Below are 21,148 nucleotides of genomic sequence, written 5' to 3' on the forward strand. Positions count from 1 at the left end.
GGTCATGGTGAAAAGCACACCGCTGGGCAGGGCTAGCGTACGCAAGGTAAATGCGGGGGTTGGGGCACGCAACAACTATACTGTGGAGAACCTGACTTAAGGAAAAGAATCAGACTTTAAGCAGTCTCAGGAAATCTGGTTTTTCCGTGATAAGCTCTGGGATGACTGCTGGATGGCCACGATGTCATGTATCCCTAAAAAGGTAAAGGTAAAGGTGTCCCCAACCAGTCGTGCCCGACTCTAGGGTGTGGTGCTCATCTCCATTTCTAAGCCGAAGAGCCAGCGCTGTCTGAAGACACTTCCGTGGTCATGTGGCTGGCATGACTGAACACCGCGGTGCACGGAACGCTGTTACCTTTCCCGCCGAGGCGGTACCTCTTTATCTACTTGCAATTTCTTGCTTTCGAACTGCTAGGTTGACAGGAGCTGGGACTGAAGACGGGAACTCACTCAGTCACGCAGCACTCGGGTCTCGAACTGCTGTCCTGCCGACCTTTCAGTCTGCAGTTCAGTGTCTTAACCACTAAGCCACCGCGGCCCATGTATCCCTAACAACCTCCAAATACAGCCAGCTCAGAGTAAATTGCTGGTTGAGACATCCCCGAGGAGTGCTACTGACATAGGAGCACACTAATGGCTGATTCACATGCAGCTGCATATGCATTTGGCCAGATGGGTACTGAGGGGATCCTGCTGCTTTTGAAGTAATACTTTTTAATGTGTTTTATTATTGGTTGTATTGTTTTGCTTTTATTGTATATGTCATGCTGAGGGATTCGGCTATAGCATGACTCAATACATGGAATTATTATTATTATTATTATTATTATTATTATTATTAATAATACTACTTACTGAACCTGGCCACATGATGAAAAGGTTGTCTCTTGAATATATGGATATGCCAGGTCATGCATATGATGGTTTGTATAATTTGTTCATTTCATTTAACTGCTTGCCTATAAGTAAGTTGCAAGAATGAAGGAGCCAGAATAGTATCCCTTTGCTATGTAAAACTGGCCAAGGATTTACTCATCTCATATCTGGCCATCTACAATATGAACCAGCCCAGACATGGAATTATACAAAGTATGTATTGAATTTAAGAACACAGACAATTAAGTTTCAGTTAAGGGTAAAACAGTTATTAGAAGAATAGCAAACTAACAAGAAGACTTTTTGGTACCATTTATTTCTTAAGATACCAAAATCAGAATCTGAAATAGTGTTGATTCATATCTATCTCAGGTTTTGTTTTAAAGACAAATCAAGTGTTCAGCCTTCATAGTTATGGAAAAAATAATTTGTTTAATTCACTGCATCACTGTCATTTCCACCTGCCCTATTTCTTTCTCCTTTACAATGTGTTTTCTAAAAATGTCTGTAAAACCTGCAAACTGCAAACAGAATACATTTAAATTATAATCCAAACATAGAATTATACAAAATTATGTTTTTAGCATATAGAATATTTGCCAGCTCTGTCTATACGTTTTAACAATTGATGGCACAATCCTATGCATGTTTAGACAGAAAAAAGTCCTACAACTCCCAGCAGCCCTAGCCAGCATGGCTGGCTGGGGCATTCTGGGAGTTGTAGGACTTTTTTCTGTTTAAAAACCAACAGGATTGTTGCCTGAATTATTTTATATATACCTATTAGAGGTGGTCTCCCCAGTTACATATTTTGGTTTATTTGAAGTTTAAGTCATCTATATAGCAAGACTAATAGGGCTCAAACCAAAAGAGTCAATAGTGGTTTAATGGTAGTTTATTTTCACATTCAGACAACTGTACACTTTTCTACAAATAGATGTGATACTGAAATATTTACATCTCCCCCTCCCCACCCCTTCATAGTGCAGTCCATTCAATTGCTACACAGACCAAGCTGCATGGAGCAAGCCCAATTATTTCTGAAGGCATGTTGCCAAGATCCTTTGTCAAGTCATATGGTAATTCAGCATCAATCAGAACCATTTGTCTGATGTTCTGTGGTTTATTACATACTGTCGATCCTCTCCTTCAAGTACCCTGGTGCATTTTTGCATTAGAGTTCAGTACAGTCCATGAAAAAGAGACATTTCAAACATTCATTTTTGAGCCTACTTAAAACTAAAGAGTCAAATGGATACTTTACCTGGAATGGAGGCTTCATTGCACAGTAGCACGGTTTTTGCAAAGTTCTTTGATATACATGTACAGGTTGACAGAAGCACTGGCTAAAAGGAGACCTGGGATATACAGCGTTATTGACAAATGTTTGCATCCTTACAACCATTTTCATAACCTGATGAGTTTCTGACAATGTACAACAGAATGAGAATGTGCTCCAGACTCTCATGCTTTACATGACTATATCATATGTTTCAACCATTAGCACTGTCCTGGTGATGCTTTATTAAAACTTTCCTCACTTAATTCTATACACTTACCATGAAGAATTCTATATACCACTCTACTAGTGAACTGAACAACTGGAATGTTAGCAAAATGGTAGTCTCCTGTTTAAAAGATTAGGTACAGTACATGCATACCAGTCTTAATCCCTCCTGCATCATGATTTCTTGCCATTCCTCGGAAGATGACTGATGTATATTTTTGGTTCTCTCAAAAGAACCATATCTTTCTGCAGAATTGGTTGGAGGCGTTCAAGGACAAAGAAGGGCCATGTTGAATTTCATGTTGACAAGTTTAAGTATGGAGAGCAAGGAAGGAAATAATGTAAGAGTGGTGCACTTCAACAGCAGCAACAATGGGTGACCCAGGCTTCCATTGTGCACATAACTGAAAAACTGAAAACAGAGGCTTGAGTCTAGAAATAAAGAAAATAACAATAGTACCACTGCAAATAAAAAGAGCTGAACATCATGTGAGCTAATTGTCTGGGAAAGCTAATTTCAAAAGACTGGCCAGAGTAGACCACACTCAGTTGTAGAAGGGATGCCAATATTCAGAAATGCAAGGAACAGCTTCAGCACAGGACCAAACAGTTACGTTTGTTTTTTGTAAAGGGGACTTGCAGGGTCATATATAAACAAACAAGTTTTCATTAGAGATGGTTATGTGAGCTCCTGTAACAGCAATAGAAAGGGGAGTATTACACGCCAATGCATTTTTCAGTGCTGAAGTTGATCAGCTGGACACTGGACGAGGTGGTTTGATTTTGCTTTCTGCTTCTTTCCCACGAACGGCAGCCACGTAAGAGAAGAGACACAATACGGAATAGCAGATCTCATGAGCCTAGAAGATATTAGAAAAGGAGATAATGAGACACTGGGTAATTAAATTATTTCAGATTCTATGGGCAGAATGAGATTTATTGTACACCTTAAAGATCCCTTATTACTAGAGCCCTCCAGATGTTTTGGTCTACAACTTCCAGCACTCCTGACTATTAGTTAAGCTGGCTGGGGCTGATAGGAGTTGAAGTCCAAAACGTTGGGAGGGCACCAAGTTAGGGAAGACTGTTCTAGAGCAATTATTGAAAGCTCTGATGGGTGAGAAGTAATGTTTTAGTGTAGGTGACTCAACCAACTCCACCACCCATAATGATAAGGAACACATACAATTTCGGCTCAAATAAATTAAGGCAAAGACAGATGTACCATTTTTACAGCAGTAGTGTCAATTTGGAAGTGCCCTTACCTGCATTTAATCCCAACATACCTTTACTCCCTAAGGCTGAATTCTAAAAACACTGACTCTGCATGTTGGCAGCAGAAACTGGCTATGGATGGAACTGATCCGCTTTGGGGAGAGGGAGGATGACTGATCTGGCAACCCTTTACTGGAGTTCCTGAAGAACCCTGCCTTCTGCCACTGAGTCAGGGCTGGCTGAGGAAAGTGGAAGCCCCACCTCCTGGACGATGTCTGCTGTCAGGAGGAGGTGCATTCCCAGAAGTCAGACTGCCCTACTGTTACTAGGAAAATAAAGAAAAATCAAGCAATGAATTAATGTTTAAATAAGCATGCAGTGCTTAAAAAGAAAAGGAAAACAGCCTGCCTGAAGCATGGGGGAGAGGCAATGCTGACAGCTGAATCAGCATTCTATTCGCTGACAGGCACATCTGTCATTTCGATTGCAAAGCAGGGTGGAAGCTGGGTTTGCACTGCAGCTGAGGGACTCATCACGAGTCATATTTTTATATTACATCTATCTTCACCCTAAGCCTTAGGGCCTAAGTACATGACTTCACAAACAGCACATAGATATTAGTTACACAGGAGCTGTAACATTTTATCTATGGCCTATTTCCCGGATTAGCCCCCCCCCCCCCCTTTCTGCAGATATGGTGTGGTTCTGTAGATTAGCATTAGGAGATCAATGAATGCAATCTATAGCAGGGGTGGGCAACTTGTGGCCCTCCAGTTGTTTTGGCCTACAACCCCATAAGTCTTAGCCAGAATAACCAATGGTAAGGGATGATGGGGATTGTAGGCCAAAACATCTGGAGGGCCACAAGTTGCCCACCCCAGTTTTAAAGGAAGCATTCGCTAAATTTCACCTATAGATTCAGTATTGAATTCTAGGTCAGTCCATAACCCGATATCAATTATCCATGATCTGATTGTAGATGAAGGAGCTGACCCAGCATGTATTACTGAGACCCGGGCAGAGGGCCAGTGTGATGAGAGCCAGTGTGGTGTAGTGGCAAGAGTGTTGGACTAGGAGCTGGGAGATCCAGGTTCTAGTCCCCACTCGGCCATGGAAGCTCACTGGGTGACTTTGGGCCAGTCACAGACTCTCAGCCCAACCCACCTCACAGGGTTGTTGTTGTGAGGATAAAATGGAGAGGAGGAGGATAATGTAAGCCGCCTTGGGTTCCTTGCAAGAGGAAAAAAGGCGGGGTATAAATAAATAAATAAATAAAATGCTGATTTGGCACTGCTCTGTCCACCTGCATACTCAGTGCAGGACCAACATATGTTGGAGGGCTGGGGAGGGGGTGTCACTGTGGTCCACCACCTTTGCCCGGAGACCGGATTCAAGGCTTTGTACCTGGTACTAGAGAGAATAGGGCTCGTGCTAGTATACTGCCCACCCAACAGTGGCCTTGCCTGAGCTGTCAGAGGTATTCTCTAATGTAGTGTTGGAGACCCTGCAGGCTTCGGTGCTGGGGGAATTCAACATTCATGCTGGAGCAGCCTTAGGAGGTCTGGGTCGGGACTTCATTGCCACCATGATAACCATGGGGCTGTCTCACTACATTGCTGGCCTATGCATTATGCAGGTCATCCACTGGATCTGGCCTTTATTACCAGGTGGAGAGGAGAGGGTCTGGAATGGGTGGTGGTGGTGATTGAACCCCACTGACATGGTCAGACCATTTCCTGGTAAGGGTTGGACTTTCTTCGACTGCTCTCCTCTACGTGTGTGTGTGTGTGTGTGTGTGTGAAGATGGTCTGCCTCCAGAAACTAATGGAATCTGAAGGATTCCTGAATGCTCTGGGGGAGTTCCCAGCTAATATGGCTGGCACTCCTGACAATGCCCTGGTTTCACTGTGGAATGGTGAGATGGAAAGGGCTATTAACACAATTGCTCCCAAGCATCCTTTCCTGCAAGGTGGGGCCCAGTCAGCCCCCTGGTATTTGGGGGAGCTACAGGCAATGAAGCAAGCATCAGTAAGTTGAGCACAAGTGGTGTAAGTCTCAGAGTGAATGCAATCAAACACTGGTGACCGCACATTATTGTGCCTATGATGTGGCAGTGATGAAAGCTCTATTTCTCCATCTGAGCCAGGTGAGGCCCTGCAGGTGCTGGATTGGTGCCCGGAGACAGTAATAGGTTACAGTGAATCCTGACAAGATTCGGGTCCTGTGAGTGAGTGGTTCTTGGGCACAGGAACTGGATGGACAGCACTCCCCATGAAAGAGTGGGCGCATAGTTTGTGGGGGTATTCCTTGATCCAGCTTTGTCACTGGAGGCCCAACTGGTATGGTGTACCTTTGACCAGTTTTGGCTGATGCACCAGCTGTAGCTGTTCCTGGACAGAGATAGCTTAGCCACAGCAACCCATACTCTGGTAACCCCTTGTTTGGATTATTGTTATGTGCTGTACATGGGGCTGCCCCTGAAATGATCTGGAAATTATTAGTGCAAAACATGGCTGCCAGGATTGACAAGGACAGGTGTCAGAGAGCACCCAACACCGATCCCGAAAAAGTTGCACTGGTTGCTTATCTATTCCCAGGCTGAATTCACAGTGCTGGTGTTGATCTACAAAGCCCTAAACAACTTGGAATACAGGTATGGGAAGGAATGCTTCTCCCTCTAATAGCCTGCCTATGCTGGGGGGGTGGGGGAGAGGCCCATTTCATCCAACTATTAGGGGAAGTACAATGGATTGTGACATGAGTCGCGCCTCAACTTTAGAATTCCCTCTCCCAACAGGCACACCTGATGCCAACATTATTAACCTTTTGGCACCAGGCTAAGACCCATCTGTTTACCTGGGCATTTATGAGTGGTTAGTTGCTGATGCAATCTATCTCACTGCGGATTGTTTTATTGGTTTTATTATATGTTTATTTACTGTATTTTATTGCTGTTGTTTTAACATTGTTGTTACCACACTGGGATTTTTATGAAGAATGAGAATAAGTAAATATACATAAATTCAAAATGGCAGGTAGAAAGTCTATTTCTTATTCCTGGTAGTAATCCAAACAGACTGTTAACCATTAATTCTTGTCACCTATCCAAATGTACTTTTACATGTGATTTGTCTAAATACCTTTTAAAAATTAAACAGTTCAAATGATTAAAATATCTGCTTTAATATACTATGCCCAACAATTATATGTAATTAAAACTTTAGTTTCCAGCTTAATTCAATCACACTCCTGAGTGGGAATTATTAGTATACTTATGCTCCCAGTGATCCTATGCCAATGCATGTATATTTAGGATTTTAGAACAAGACTTGGAAGATGGAATTATAGATTCCCACTTATCTTACTAGTTTAAAGCATACATCGTTCTAATTTCTGAAAAATGGGATAGAAAAGTAAACTTTCACTACTAGTAGTTCTATTCCCATGGTAGTCAGATTAAAATCCAATTTTCTAATGTATTGTTGGTTATGGACTATTTCATACTTTATGGCAGAAGTAATCCAATAAATTGTAAGCCATCAAATTTTGTTGGTGACTCTTTCTCTCAGATAAATTTATTCCATATAAGCCCCTTGTATGGAACTAATTTATGGAGGCCAACACAAAAATAAAATGAAGACTAGCATTAAAAAACACAGTACAAACATACTCGTATTGATTCTCTCTCTCTCCCTCTGGTTTCTAAAATCCCTAGGTTTGTGTCTTCTTGTAGTCCTTAAATGTCTATTCTCTCCAAGTTGAAATTGTTCATAAGCGTATTTCCCCAGAATCTTCAATTGAAGTTAACAGAACAGGTGACACTCAGAAAATTAGCAAGATGGACAATGCTCATATGCCACAGGGGAGGGGGCATGATAAGAAAACCTTGAAAAATAACCAGAAGATATAGTAAATGACTCACCATTGGCGTCTTGTACTTGTGGCTCACCACTTCTTTAGTTTCAGGAACTAAAACCGGACGGGCAAGAGACAAAACAAAGAGTTCAAAAAACGAGAGGAAAAGATGAGAGGAATAGTACAATGTTCCCAAAGATGAAGGGAAGGAAAACATACAAACAGCTGCTGGGAAAGGGCACTTTACTAATCCTATTTCCTTTCTGCTGTTAGAATATGTCAGACAGTTCACTAAAGTCTATACTAATATAAATAATTCAAAGTGGTCCAGTTTTAAGGAAATCACTAGTCATTTGGAGTCTCTCAGAATCATCTGTGGCTTTGCTGGTGTTGCTAGTTCTTATTATACAGAAAAGTCCAAGGCCCCATCTATATGGCACCGCTTTGACCCCCCACCCTGTCGCAACTGCGCAGCAATGCAGCTTCGAATCACCATGCCCTGCGATACACTCGCGATGTACCGCCCGCTTCCCTAACAGACTCACCGTGCCCTCTTTTTTGCCATTATACTGAAATGCACAGCTGTGCAGTCCCATGAGTGTGGGGGTGCGACACTTCAGAGGCTGTTTTCTATTTAAGGGGCTCTGCTGTGTCTTTCTGACCCTGTTTTAGGTAAAAATTGGGTGTTTTGTGCTCCTTAATTTCTGCACCATCAGTTTGTAGGCTCCCCAGCCTGAGACTCCTGCGATGGTTTGCACACACAAGCGTGAGCACTACATGCCTAGCCATCACTCCGAAATGGTAGCTGGAGCGATGTTGTTCCTCCACCAAGACCCGCCCCCCAGCCCTTGGGTACTGAGTCCAAAAGCAACCATTGCGAAGATACGAAGCTGCAAATATATGAAAACACCCCTCTGTGCCTCTGTAACTGCACAGCTGCGAAGGAATGGGGGGAAGTAAAGGGCACCAGAGAGTGACACAGGCACTACGCGCGCCTATAACATGCCCACTGCAAAATGCGAAGTCAGTTTGGGGAAGGGACAGACGGCTCACAAGCGCGGGGAAATCTGCAGCAAACAAAAAACATCACAGCAAAACAACTCCTTGGAACTCCGCATTTTCCAGGCAAAACCCACGGATGGCTGTGAAGTCGTGACTGCGTCATCTATCACGAGGGACCTCGGCTCACACCCGCCCCGGAATAGAAGCTGGGTGTAGATGGGCCCCTAGTAAGATAAATTTACCAAGCACTGCCTTAAGAGTCTAAACAATTCTGTTCAATCACTGCCAATTTGGGACCTCTCAGGCTTGATTTCAGATTTTCCCTGCACTGCAGCAATAATTCCTCAAAGAAGTTACATATACCATTCATATATAAACTAGCAGAACTTTACTTAAATGCATAATAAACAGTGCTTGCCAGTACTATGTCATTTTTACTAATTAAAGGTCAACTTCTAATCCCTTTACAGTAAGAGATCAGATATAATAACCAAAGCAATGTTGCTCTCCTTTCATTGTTTTCAAATTTCCTACATCAAAAGCTAGTGCATTAGTATAATTCCTGACTTGCATAGATCAAGAATATCAAAAGACAGATATTCTAAAACCTAATAATGAAGACACAATTTTGAATCCTTTCCTTGCCAAGTGATTGCATTTTCTGTGTTATCACAAAACATCTGAGAGGAAGAACCGCAGACTTTTTTTTAAGGAAACCCTGTATTCATCATGAGCTACATGGCCGATTTAATGCAGACTGAGAGCACATCAGGGTCGTTTGTGACAGATGACGCTGTCACCAATCCTCAGCCAACCAGCAGCTTCCCTCTTGAAAAGCCACATTTTCAGAAAGTCCTTTCAGTACATATTTTTTACTTAAAGTGGCTCGCAGGAAGTTCTGCTGCAATATGCCCCTGTCCCTCCACATTAAATCCTGGGTGTGCCTCTGTGATGTGGCTGTGACCTGGCAATGACATGGTCAAGGGGTGGGACCACTCCCCCCCCATTCACTCTTTTTTCCCATTGGCAGTAGGGCACACAATCTGTAGACTGTGTTTCCCATTCAGAATACCGCAGTAGCACATTTTTGAGGAGCCAGGATAGCAAAGTAGTTGTTTTCGCCAGTCAAAGTAACTAGCCTGCCTTTCCCATTCATTAAAGTGCTACACCGAGGTTTCAGAACTGCATGTTGCTTTCACCAGTCAGAGTAACTAGCCTGCCTTTCCCATTAATGAAAGCACAACAGCAAGGTTTCAGAATTGTGCAGTTGTTGCTTTCGCTAGTCAGAGTAACTAGCCTGGCTTTCCAATCCATAAAAGTACTACAGCACTATTTCTAGCCTTCACAATTGTGCAGTAGTAGCTTTCATGATTCACAGTATGTAGCCTTATTTCAGAGCATAGTAACAGGGGGAGCCTGGACAGGGGCGGAAAACAAGCCTCTCTCATTCACTGAGCGGCACCTCCCACCAAGGCAGCTTATGGGGGACACGCACCCGCTCAACTTGCTTTCAGCATTTCCTGTCCTCCCCCAATCAGCCTCCAGTTAGTTCAGTTTAAATATGATCCTGGTATGAGACTGAGCAACATCACACATGCCTGGCAGTCCCAGGCTACACAGAAAAGGGGGCGGGGGGAAAGGTTTGTGGTATATAAAGTTCCAACCAAGGAAAGGGAATGCAAACAGAGCAAGGCTGAGGATCCTCTGCACTTTTCCCAGGGAATAAGTCCTGCTGAATATAATGGAATTTACTCCTGAGTAAAAAGGTGCTAACGACACTTCATGGCTGCAAAAACCTGGGCACACAGCCTCCCTTAAAGGACATGAGGTTTACTTCTGAGTAGACACACACATTGGACTGAGCCACATGGAACTAAAGTGGGAGAGGGGGCTCTTGGAGTTGGCTGCCCCTTCTCCTCCTGCTCCCTGTATTGTTTACTTTTCAGCAGATCCCAGTAACACTACTGCGAAATACTGCTACGGTAGGCTTGTAGTACCGGCTACACCTCGCCTTTCTGTGTATTCTTTATTGTGCATGACATATTATGAATAGCTAGTCGGGGACAGACATCCTGCACGGAGGAAAAGGACTGAAGTTGTCTCCACTTCCCCAGCCCCCAACTCTTGTTTCTGCAGGAAAGCCTCCTCCCTCCCACACCATATACATAGGGGGGAGCATGGATAGGGGCGGGTAACAAGCCTCTCTCTTTCACTGAGTAGGGCTGATGGGGTTGATGATGCTCAGTTCTACTCCACCCACCTGGAATGAGAAGCACTTTTCATGTTACCCGTAAAAGTGGGGTTTTAGCTGCTGTATACTCCACTTTTCCTGCTTCATGTGCCCCTGACAGATGTAAGCAATTTCAAGAAAATCCGGATATAACAAGAAAGTGCTTCTCATTCTGTTTCCACGTAGATCCCCCCAAATAGGGATAGATGAGGAAGAATGAGTAGAGTAAGTATTTTATCAACCATGATATCACTTAGTAAGAGAAAAAATTAATAGGCAATCTATGAACATGTGAACTTAGTATGAATGCTTACAGGGGAAAAAACACAAAACTCAGACAAATCCTTTCATATATGAGAGAACAAAGGCTATTGGGGAAAGGGTTAAGACAGCACAATAAAGATTAAGCAACATATACTCAGTCATGGTGAGAGGACTCTAATACAAAATAGTGTGGCAATAACTTGAACCCAGGGTATTGCAGCTTCAACATTTCTGGAAAGATCCAAGAGAAATTTCATCTCTTTAAGACATGTACATGCTCAGGAGGCACTACCTCATGCCATCAGGGAACTGAGTTAGAGAAAAAGCAAGGTCTCTCTCTAAACTATTTTACTCATTGGTATTAAATAAATCTGATACCAGCTATATACCACTAAAAGGTTTTAAAAATGAAGCGCACACACATCAGACTGGAGTTAGCATAATACTCTGAAAGGAAAGTAGGAACTCGAGTCAAGAGCAAAGGACAGGATGGAATGGGAGCTGCAAATTTCTTGACTTTTAAATACTGTTTTAGGAAGGGGACCATCACGCTCACTAAATCTACCTGCATGCCAACTCAAGGACTCTGCTTAAAGACTCTCCAACAGCGAAATATGTTTGACAAACAAGGTTGGAAGAGAATTGTAGGGTTTTATACAGAAATTAATAATAATAATAATAATAATAATAATAATAATAATAATAATAATATCATCATCATCATCAAAGCATTACTGGTGTAAAGTATTAAAAATTAAGCTAAAATAAAAAAGCCTCTCCCCACCCCCCACCTCCCCAAGGAATAGCATTTGATTTCTGTTGCTCTTAAAGTTAGAAGGATGAAGGGGAATAAGTGCACAAGTACCATCCTGCAGCCTCTTGCCCTGTGAATGAGAATTCAAAGTACTAAGAAAAAATTGGGACATGGGCATCACTTTACCTGCTGGAGAATGAAGGTTTTCATAGCAGCGACAGTGAAGGGGCCACAAAAAAATAAAGCACGAATACATAGCAGTAACTCAAATTTCCAAGCCAATGGCCTGATGCTTCCTACCTTCTCTAAATAATTCCTTGCAGTAGAGCACCATACCCAGACATATACCCTATGATCCCATCTCCAACTTCCACATTGTTGTCATACAAGTGGTGCTGGATTTTTTCTAACAAACATAAAAACAACCACGCTTACAAAATGATCACCATGCAAGGTGAAGTGTAATCAGTGGGACGTGTCTAGCACACATATCACTATCCTCCAACACCTCACCACTGGACCCTGTCCCCACAACATCTGCCACCTGAGGCAGCCACCTCACTCTGCCTAATGGTATGGCCAGCCCAAATAATACACATGACCTGAAATGCACTTTGTACAGTAACTGGGTAGCTCAATGGCTGGCCTACAACTATGGAACACCCTTCTCCTAAAGGCTTCTCAGTCCAAGTCTGAAAATAAATGTTCCAAGATTGTGGTATGCACATATACTTTTGGTGGACAGGGCTAAACAAATGAAAGGAATGGAGCTTATTCTCATTTTAATATATTTTAGACCTGTTTTCTTTAAATGGTTATACCACCACCCCCACCTCCAAACTGTCAGAATGGAGCAGACTAGGAATTTTAAGATTAACTAATGATTAACTCTCTCATCTATTATATGAATTCCTGCTATATATCTTATAGTATGGCTACATACTGGGCTATTGCTTCCTTCCAACCTTGGAGCTTGTAGATTTGTGGTTAGAAGGAAGACAGTTCTGTGCATAGCTTTCAGAATGCAGTCAAATGTTTAAAATGCAGCTGGGTATGAGGTTCTTCATCTTCCACCTAGTTTCTAGAAAGCTAGAAGGCAGAATGTGGACTCACAGGATTCTTACTTGCTACAAGTGACCAGAGAAGTGGTTAAAGGGAAGTTTATACTGAACTTTAAAGGACATATCCATTAATAATTGCCATGGTCTTCCATACGGTTGAATGAAAAGGTCCTCCCTTCATAGCGCATATTTTGCCATCCCCCAGTAAAGATTGCAGATTTCATTTGAGAGACTCTTAAATGGAAAATTGGTTCCACAATGAGTAGGGTATAAGAAATGCTACACTTCATATCAGTTTTATTGTTATATCTTTTAACCTTCAAAACAGTTCATTTCTATGTGACTTGAGAAATCATATTCAAATTACCTAACCCATGTAATTTAACATAGCATATTGAAATTTGGATCAGAGGCACGCCAGCCCCTGTATAGCGCTGTTTGTGATGAAAGAGGCATCCCCAATCTTTAAATTCATGCTAACCATAAAACATGGTTGACTACTTTCTAACAGCTTTAGTTTAGGCAATTTAATACAAAGGACAACCCATATAAAAACAACTTTCTGGAACTCTGTTTGCCTTTCATCTATTCCATCATTTAAAAACATCAATTTAGCAGAAATATTTAAAAGATTAATTGGTCTGTTGCATGCTGGGTCTATTTTAAAGTATTTCTTAAATAAGTGGACAATTAGGCTGTGGCTGCAACAACTTATTTCTTTCCAGGACAAGGGAAAGGAAAACTTTTTGAGTTTGTCCCTTGTCCTACTAAGTTCCTGCGGTGGTGGTACTGCTGCTGCCGCGTGTGTGTGTTTGTATGTGTGCGCACCTATGTACAGTCCATACATGTGCAAAGAGTTCTTGTGCTGTTTTTTGCATATGTGCCTTGCTAATGTTGCAGTTTTGTTCAAATACAATTAAGAAAGGGGTCTGCAAAATAGGTACTTTTTATGATGTTGCTGTACTGACATTTACTGCTCAGTTCCTACTGGAGCACTAACTCAGCACTCTTCCCTCCATACCAACAAATAATCTATTTTCTGTTTCAGACAAACCTATACTCTCTGAAAACAAAATGGCAAGACATGAGTGAAAAGATCCCCTACCAGCTTCTGGGTTACTGTAGCCAGCAGTCTGTCCCCAGCGCATCATAGATTAGTTTGGAAGAAGCAGCTAGGTTTTGCTTTGTCCATTTTAAGAAAACTAATGCTGTTTTCTGTCAGTAGGTGTCAGGACAGATGCCATTAGGTATTCGCAGCTTGTGCCTTATCTTAAGAGAGCTATTGCTGTATTTATCATGCTGTGTTTTATTATTAAGCACTGAAGGTTTTTTGTTTATTTTTTGTCCATAAAAGTTAATATGATGCTGTGTTATGATAAAAACAGAAAAATAGCATGTATTCTGAGCCAGAAAGGATTGTTGTTGTTGTTGTTCAGTCGCTCAGTCGTGTCCGACTCTTCGTGACCCCATGGACCATAGCACGCCAGGCCTTCCTGTCCTGCGCTCTCTCCCGGAGTGTGCTCAAGTTCATATTCATTGCATCCGTGATGCTATCTAGCCATCTCATCCTCTGCCGTCCCCTTCTCCTTTTGCCTTCAGTCTTTCCCAGCATCAGGGTCTTTTCCAGGGAGTTTTCTCTTCGCATTAGGTGGCCAAAATATTGGAGCTTCAGCTTCATTATCTGTCCTTCCAATGAGCACTCAGGGTTGATTTCCTTTAGGATGGACTGATTTGACCTCCTTGCAGTCCAGGGAACTCGTAAGAGTCTTCTCCAGCACCACAGTTCGAAAGCATCAATTCTTCGGCGCTCAGCCTTCCTTATAGTCCAGCTCTCACAGCCATACATTACTACTGGGAAAACCATAGCTTTGATTAGACGGACCTTTGTCGGCAAGGTGATGTCTCTGCTTCTTACTATGCTGTCTAGGTTGGCCATAGCTTTCCTCCCAAGGAGCAAGCGTCTTTTAATTTCATGGCTACAGTCACCGACTGCGGTGATCTTGGAGCCCAAGAAAGTAAAATCTGTCACTGCTTCCATTTCTTCCCCTTCTATATGCCAGGAAGTGATGGGGCCAGATGCCATGATCTTCGTTTTTTTAATGTTGAGTTTCAAACCAGCTTTTGCACTCTCCTCTTTCACCCTCGACAAGAGGCTCTTTAGATCCTCTTTGCTTTCTGCCATTAGGGTGGTATCGTCTGCATATCGGAGGTTGTTGATAATTCTCCCAGCAATCTTAATTCCGACCTCTGATTCATCCAACCCGGCATTTCTCATGATGTACTCTGCATATAAGTTAAATAAGCAGGGTGACAATATGCAGCCTTGTCGTACTCCTTTCCCAATTTTGAACCAATCGGTTGTTCCATGTCTGGTTCTTACTGTTGCTTCTTGACCCTCGTACAGGTTTCTCAGGAGACAGGTAAGGTGGTCTGGTACTCCCATCTCTTTCAGAATTTGCCACAGTTTGTTGTGATCCACACAATCAAAGGCTTTAGCGTAGTCAATGAAGCAGAAATAGACGTTTTTCTGGAATTCTCTTGCTTTCTCCATGATGCAGCGAATGTTGGCGATTTGATCTCTAGTTCCTCTGCCTCTTCGAAACCCAGCTTGTACTTCCGGTAGTTCTCGGTTCACATACTGCTGAAGCCTAGCTTGTAGGATTTTGAGCATCACCTTGCTGGCATGTGAAATGAGCACAATTGTGCGGTAGTTTGAACACTCTTTGGCGTTGCCCTTCTTTGGAATTGGAATGTAAACTGACCTTTTCCAGTCTTGTGGCCACTGTTGAGTGTTCCAGATTTGTTGGCATATTGAATGCAGCACTTTAACAGCATCATCTTTTAGGATTTTAAATAGCTCGGCTGGAATACTGTCATCTCCGCTAGCTTTGTTGTTACTAATGCTTCCTAAGGCCCACTTGACTTCACTCTCGAGGATGTCCGGCTCAAGTTCAGTGACCGCACTATCATGGCTATCAGGGACATTCAGATCTTTCCTGTATAGTTCTTCTGTGTATTCTTGCCACCTCTTCTTAATCTCATCTGCTTCTGTTAGGTCCCTGCCTTCTTTGTCCTTTATCATGCCCGTCTTTGCACAAAACGTTCCCTTGAGATCTCCAATTTTCTTGAAGAGATCTCTAGTCTTTCCCATTCTGTTGTTTTCCTCGATTTCTTTGCATTGTTCATTTAAGAAGGCCTTCTTGTCTCTCCTTGCTATTCTCTGGAACTCTGCATTCAGTTGGCTATATCTTCCCCTTTCTCCCTTGCTTTTCGCTTCCCTTCTTTCCTCAGCTACTTGTAAAGCCTCATCAGACAGCCACTTGGCTTTCTTGCATTTCTTTTTCTTTGGGATGGATTTCGTTGCTGCCTCCTGAACAATGTTACGGACCTCCGTCCATAGTTCCTCAGGCACTCTGTCTATCAGGTCTAATCCCTTATATCTATTCCTCACCTCCACTGTATATTCATCAGGGATATGATTTAGGTCATACCTGAACGGTTTAGTGGTTTTCCCGACGTTCTTCAATTTAAGCCGAAATTTTGCAAGCAGCGCTCATGATCTGAGCCACAGTCAGCTCCAGGTCTTGTTTTTACTGACTGTATGGAGCTTCTCCATCTTTGGCTGCAAAGGACATAATCAATCTGATTTCGATATTGACCATCTGGTGACGTCCATGTGTAGAGTCGCCTCTTGTGCTGTTGGAAAAGAGTGTTCGCTATGATCAGCATGTTCTCTTGGCAAAACTCTATTAGCTTTTGTCCTGCTTCATTTTGTACACCAAGGCCATGCCTGCCTGTTATCCCGGTGATTTCTTGACTTCCTACTTTAGCATTCCAATCCCCTATGATGAAGAGGACATCTTTTTTTGGTGTTAGTTCTAGAAGGTGTTGTAGGTCTTTATAGAACCGATCAACCTCAGCTTCTTCGGCCTCAGTGGTTGGGGCATAGACTTGAATTACTGTGATGTTGAATGGTTTGCCTTGGATTCGTACTGAGATCATTCTATCATTTTTAAGATTGTACCCCAGTACTGCTTTTCCCACCCTTTTGTTGACTATGAGTGCTACTCCATTTCTTCTAAGGGATTCTTGCCCACAATAGTAGATATGATGGTCACCTGAATTAAATTCGCCCATGCCTGTCCATTTTAGTTCGCTGATTCCCAAGATGTCGATGTTCAATCTTGCCATCTCATGTTTGACCACCTCCAGCTTACCTTGATTCATTGATCTGACATTCCAGGTTCCTAAACAATATTGTTCTTTACAGCATCGGATTTTCTTTTCACCACCAAACACATCCACAGCTGAGTGTCCTTTTGGGTTTGGCCCAGCCGCTTCACTCTTTCTGGCGCTACTTGGAAATACCCTCTGCTCTTCCCCAGTAGCATATTGGACACCTTCCGACCTGAGGGGCTCATCTTCCGGTGTCATATCTTTTAGCCTTGTGATACGTTCCATGGGGTTTTCTTGGCAAGAATACTGGAGTGGGTTGCCATTTCCTTCTCCAGTGGACCACATTTTGTCAGAACTCTCTGCCATGACCTGTCCGTCTTGGGTGGCCCTGCACGGCATAGCTTATGGCTTCACTGAGTTACGCAAGCCCCTTCGCCACAACAAGGCAGTGATCCATGAAGGGGATCCAGAAAGGATACACTTTTTCAAAACAGAATCCACAGTTATCCAAGTAACTGAGCATAGCAAGATAACCCCAAATACTATGTAAATTCACATTAATGATGCAATCATAAGCACATTTGCTAGGAAGCAAGTCTCATTGGATTTAATAGGACTTGCTTCTGAATAAACAGGCTTAGGATTGAGCTGCAATTTTCAAAGGAAGACGTTAATGGCACTGAAGAACAGAATACAAATGAAACCAAAGAGTAAAACAATTTTACAAACTGTCTTGTACTAAAAAAAATTAAGATACTACACAAAGGTGTATCATCCCAGGTAACAGTGTTCATGAAGCAGGAAAGGGGTTAAAAGGTACCTTGTAAAGTGGAAGCTGGATGACTCAGCACCAGTACAACTCCAAGCCTTGTGTAGATTCTGGATGATTGATATACAAGTGATCGCTCTGGGCAGTCATTTGGATCCTAAGCATCAGTTGCAAATTTATGTAAATCTCTTTACACAACTGTCCTATGATGGAGTGCAAGTAGCACGGGTTGCTTACAATTTGGCACATAGCCTTAGCTCTGACCTGATTTTTTGTACCAGTGCACATACTCTCTAAGGATGTCTTGGAGAACCACCTTCATTAAGTGTGATTCTTTTCTATATTACATAGCCCCACCATCACAGCACTCTGATAATAAAAATGAAATTTAATACAGGGAACTTCATCTAGGCTAAATTCTACACTCACTTCATGCGGCACAAGGTCTTCATTCTCCTCCTATCCTCTTTTCATCTCTTCTTTCCCTAGCAGAAAATCATAAAATCATAGAATCATAGAATAGTAGGGTTGGAGGGGGCCTACAAAGCCATCAAGTCCAACCTCCTGCTCAATGCAGGAATCCAAGTCAGAGCATTCCTGACAGATGGCTGTCCAGCTTCGTCTTGAACGCCTCCAGTGTGGGAGAGCCCACAACCTCCCTAGGTCATGGGTTTCATTGTCGTATTGCTCTAGCAGTCAGGAAGTCTTTCCTGATGTTCAGCTGGAATCTGGCTTCCTGTAACTTCAGCCCATGATTCCGTGTCCTGCACTCTGGGATGATCAAGAAGAGAGCCTGGCCTTCTTCTCTCTGACAACCTTTCAAGTACTTGAAGAGCACTATCATATCTCCCCTCAGTCTTCTCTTCTCAAGGCTAAACATGCCCAGTTCTTTCAGTCTCTCTTCATAGGGCTTTGTTTCCAGTCCCCTGATCATCTTTGTTGCCCTCCCCTGAACCCTCTCCAGTTTGTCTGCATCCTTCTTCAAGTGTGGTGCCCAGAACTGGACACAGTACTCCAGGTGAGGCCTAACCAGTGCTGAGTAGAGGGGAAATGGTACTTCCCAGGATTAGGAAGCTATGCTTCTATTAATGCAGCCCAAAAGAGCATCGGCCTTTTTTGCAGCCACATCACTTTGTTGGCTCATATTCAGCTTGTGAGCGACAACAATTCCAAGATCCTTCTCGCTTGTAGTGTTGTTGAGCCACGTATCCCCTATCTTGTAACTGTGCATTTGATTTCTTTTTCCTAGGTGCAGAACTTGGCATTTATCCCTATTAAAGGTCATTCTGCTGTTTTCTGCCCAGTGCTCCAGTCTATCAAGATCACTTTGAATTTTGTTTCTGTCTTCCAAAGTATTAGCTATCCCGCCCAATTTGGCGTCATCTGCAAATTTGATCAGCATTCCCTGCACCTCCTTCTCCAAGACATTAATAAAAATGTTGAAGAGCACTGGGCCCAGGACTAAGCCCTGCGGTACACCGCTCGTTACCTCTCCCCAGTTTGAGAAGGTCCCATTGATAAGCACTCTTTGAGTCCGATTCTGTAGCCAACTGTGGATCCACCGGATCGTTGTTTCATCTAGCCCACTTGGAGCTAGTTTGCTCATCAGGAGATCATGGGGCACTTTGTCGAAAGCTTTGCTGAAGTCGAGGTATATGATGTCTACAGCATTCCCACAGTCCACAAGGGAGGTGACTTGATAAAAAAATGAGATCAGATTCTTCTGGCAGGATTTGTTCTTGACAAATCCATGTTGGCTTCGAGTAATCACTGCATTGTTTTCAAGGTGCTTACAGATGGATTGCTTGATAATCTGCTCCAGAATTTTCCCAGGGACTGATGTCAGACTGACTGGTCTGTAGTTCCCAGTTTCCTCCTTTTTAACCTTTTTGAAGATAGGGACAACATTGGCCCTCCTCCAGTCATCTGGCACTTCCCCCGTCCTCCATGATTTCTCAAAGAGAATAGACAGCGGTTCTGAGAGTTCTTCTGCCAGTTCCTTTATTACTCTAGGATGCAGTTCATCTGGCCCTGGAGATTTGAACTCATTCAAAGTAATTAGGTGTTCCTTGAGCATATGCCTATCGATCTCAAGCTGCAATCCTGCCCCTTCAGCCTGTACTTCGCCTTTGCCAGGGGGGTCATAGACCCTCTTTTGGGAGAAGACTGAGCCAAAGTAGGAATTTAGCACCTCTGCTTTTCTTTGTCATTTGTTATCATTTTGCCATCCTTATTTAATAGCTGAACCACCATTTCTTTCCTCTGTCTTTTACGATGCACGTGTCTGAAGAAATGTGCATCGTACTTTTTGTTGCTTTTAGCATCCCTCAGCTTTAGCCTTCCTGACACCATCCCTGCAATTCTGTGCTACCTGCCTGTACTCTTCCTTTGTTACTTGGCCTTCTTTCCACTTCCTATATATGTCCTTTTTTGTTTTCAGGTCATCTCTAAGCTCTTTGTGAAGCCACATTGGCTTCTTCTGTTGTCTTCCACCTTTTCTTCTTGTTGGAATTGTTTGTAATTGTGCCTTGAGAATTTCCTTTTTTAAAAGCTCCCACCCATCTTGGATTCCTTTTCTCGTTAGAGTCGCTTGCCATGAGACCTTACTGATCATTGTTCTGAGTTTATTAAAATCAGTTTTCCTAAAATCCAGGGTATGCGTTTGACTACACTCGGCTTTTGCTTCCCTTAGAACCAAGAACTCAAGTACAACATGGTCGCTTTCCCCCAGAGTTCCTGTAACTGCTACTTGATCCACTAAGTCATCTCTGTTGGTTAGGATCAAGTCAAGGATAGCTGATCCTCTAGTTCCTTCCTCTACTTTCTGTGGGAGGAAGTTGTTATCCGCCACACAAGTCAGGAATTTCCTGGAGGGGCCATGTTTTGCAGAATTTGTCTCCCAACAAATATCGGGGAAAGTGAAGTCCCCCATTACTACTACATCATGCTTCCTTAAAACATTGGCTATTTGCTTTTCAAAAGTTTCATCCTCGTCTTCTCCTTGACTGGGTGGCCGGTAGTAGACTCCGATCACCAGGTTCCTTTTATTCTTTGCTCCATTTATGATGGGGCTACCAAGCTCATTCTCCTGTATTTCTGTGCAGATATATGTTTTTTTCACATACAGTGCAACCCCACCTCCCTTTCTGTTCCTCCTGTTCTTTTTGAACAAGTTATATCCTTCAATTGCTGTATTCCAGTCATGAGAGTCATCCCACCAAGTCTCAGTTATACCTATCAAGTCATAATTTCCCTCTTGTATTAAGAGTTCAAGTTCGTTCTGTTTGTTTCCCATACTCTGGGCATTAGTATGTAGACATCGAAGACCGTGTGCTTCATAGCCTGGCTTTCTTTCTACATGTGTCTGAAGACTATTATTGGGCGCTATTAGAGCTGTTCTCTCCGTTGCGGTGCATGAGCCTTTGTCCATTGTTACCCC

At 42.9% G+C, this 21,148-nt stretch overlaps 1 protein-coding gene across 23 annotated transcripts in view; it reads right to left on the minus strand.

Annotated features, from left to right (window-relative positions):
* Nucleotides 1-1,744: 1,744 nt before the first annotated feature.
* MADD (MAP kinase activating death domain) overlaps nucleotides 1,745-21,148 on the minus strand; it is a 151,070-nt gene continuing 131,666 nt past the window's right edge. For all 23 annotated transcript variants that reach the window (XM_084849462.1, XM_084849584.1, XM_084849565.1 and 20 more), the window contains 2 exons: nucleotides 7,521-7,567; nucleotides 1,745-3,243 (listed from right to left, as the gene is read on the minus strand). In XM_084849462.1, the coding sequence (XP_084705588.1) occupies nucleotides 3,136-3,243; nucleotides 7,521-7,567 (155 nt within the window). In that variant the 3' untranslated portion in view covers nucleotides 1,745-3,135. The remainder of the gene's footprint in view (nucleotides 3,244-7,520; nucleotides 7,568-21,148) is intronic.

This window comes from Heloderma suspectum, chromosome 1 (genome assembly GCF_057233095.1).
Source record: "Heloderma suspectum isolate Gila_16-S chromosome 1, 16-S_ref, whole genome shotgun sequence".
Classification (NCBI taxonomy): Eukaryota; Metazoa; Chordata; class Lepidosauria; order Squamata; family Helodermatidae; genus Heloderma; species Heloderma suspectum.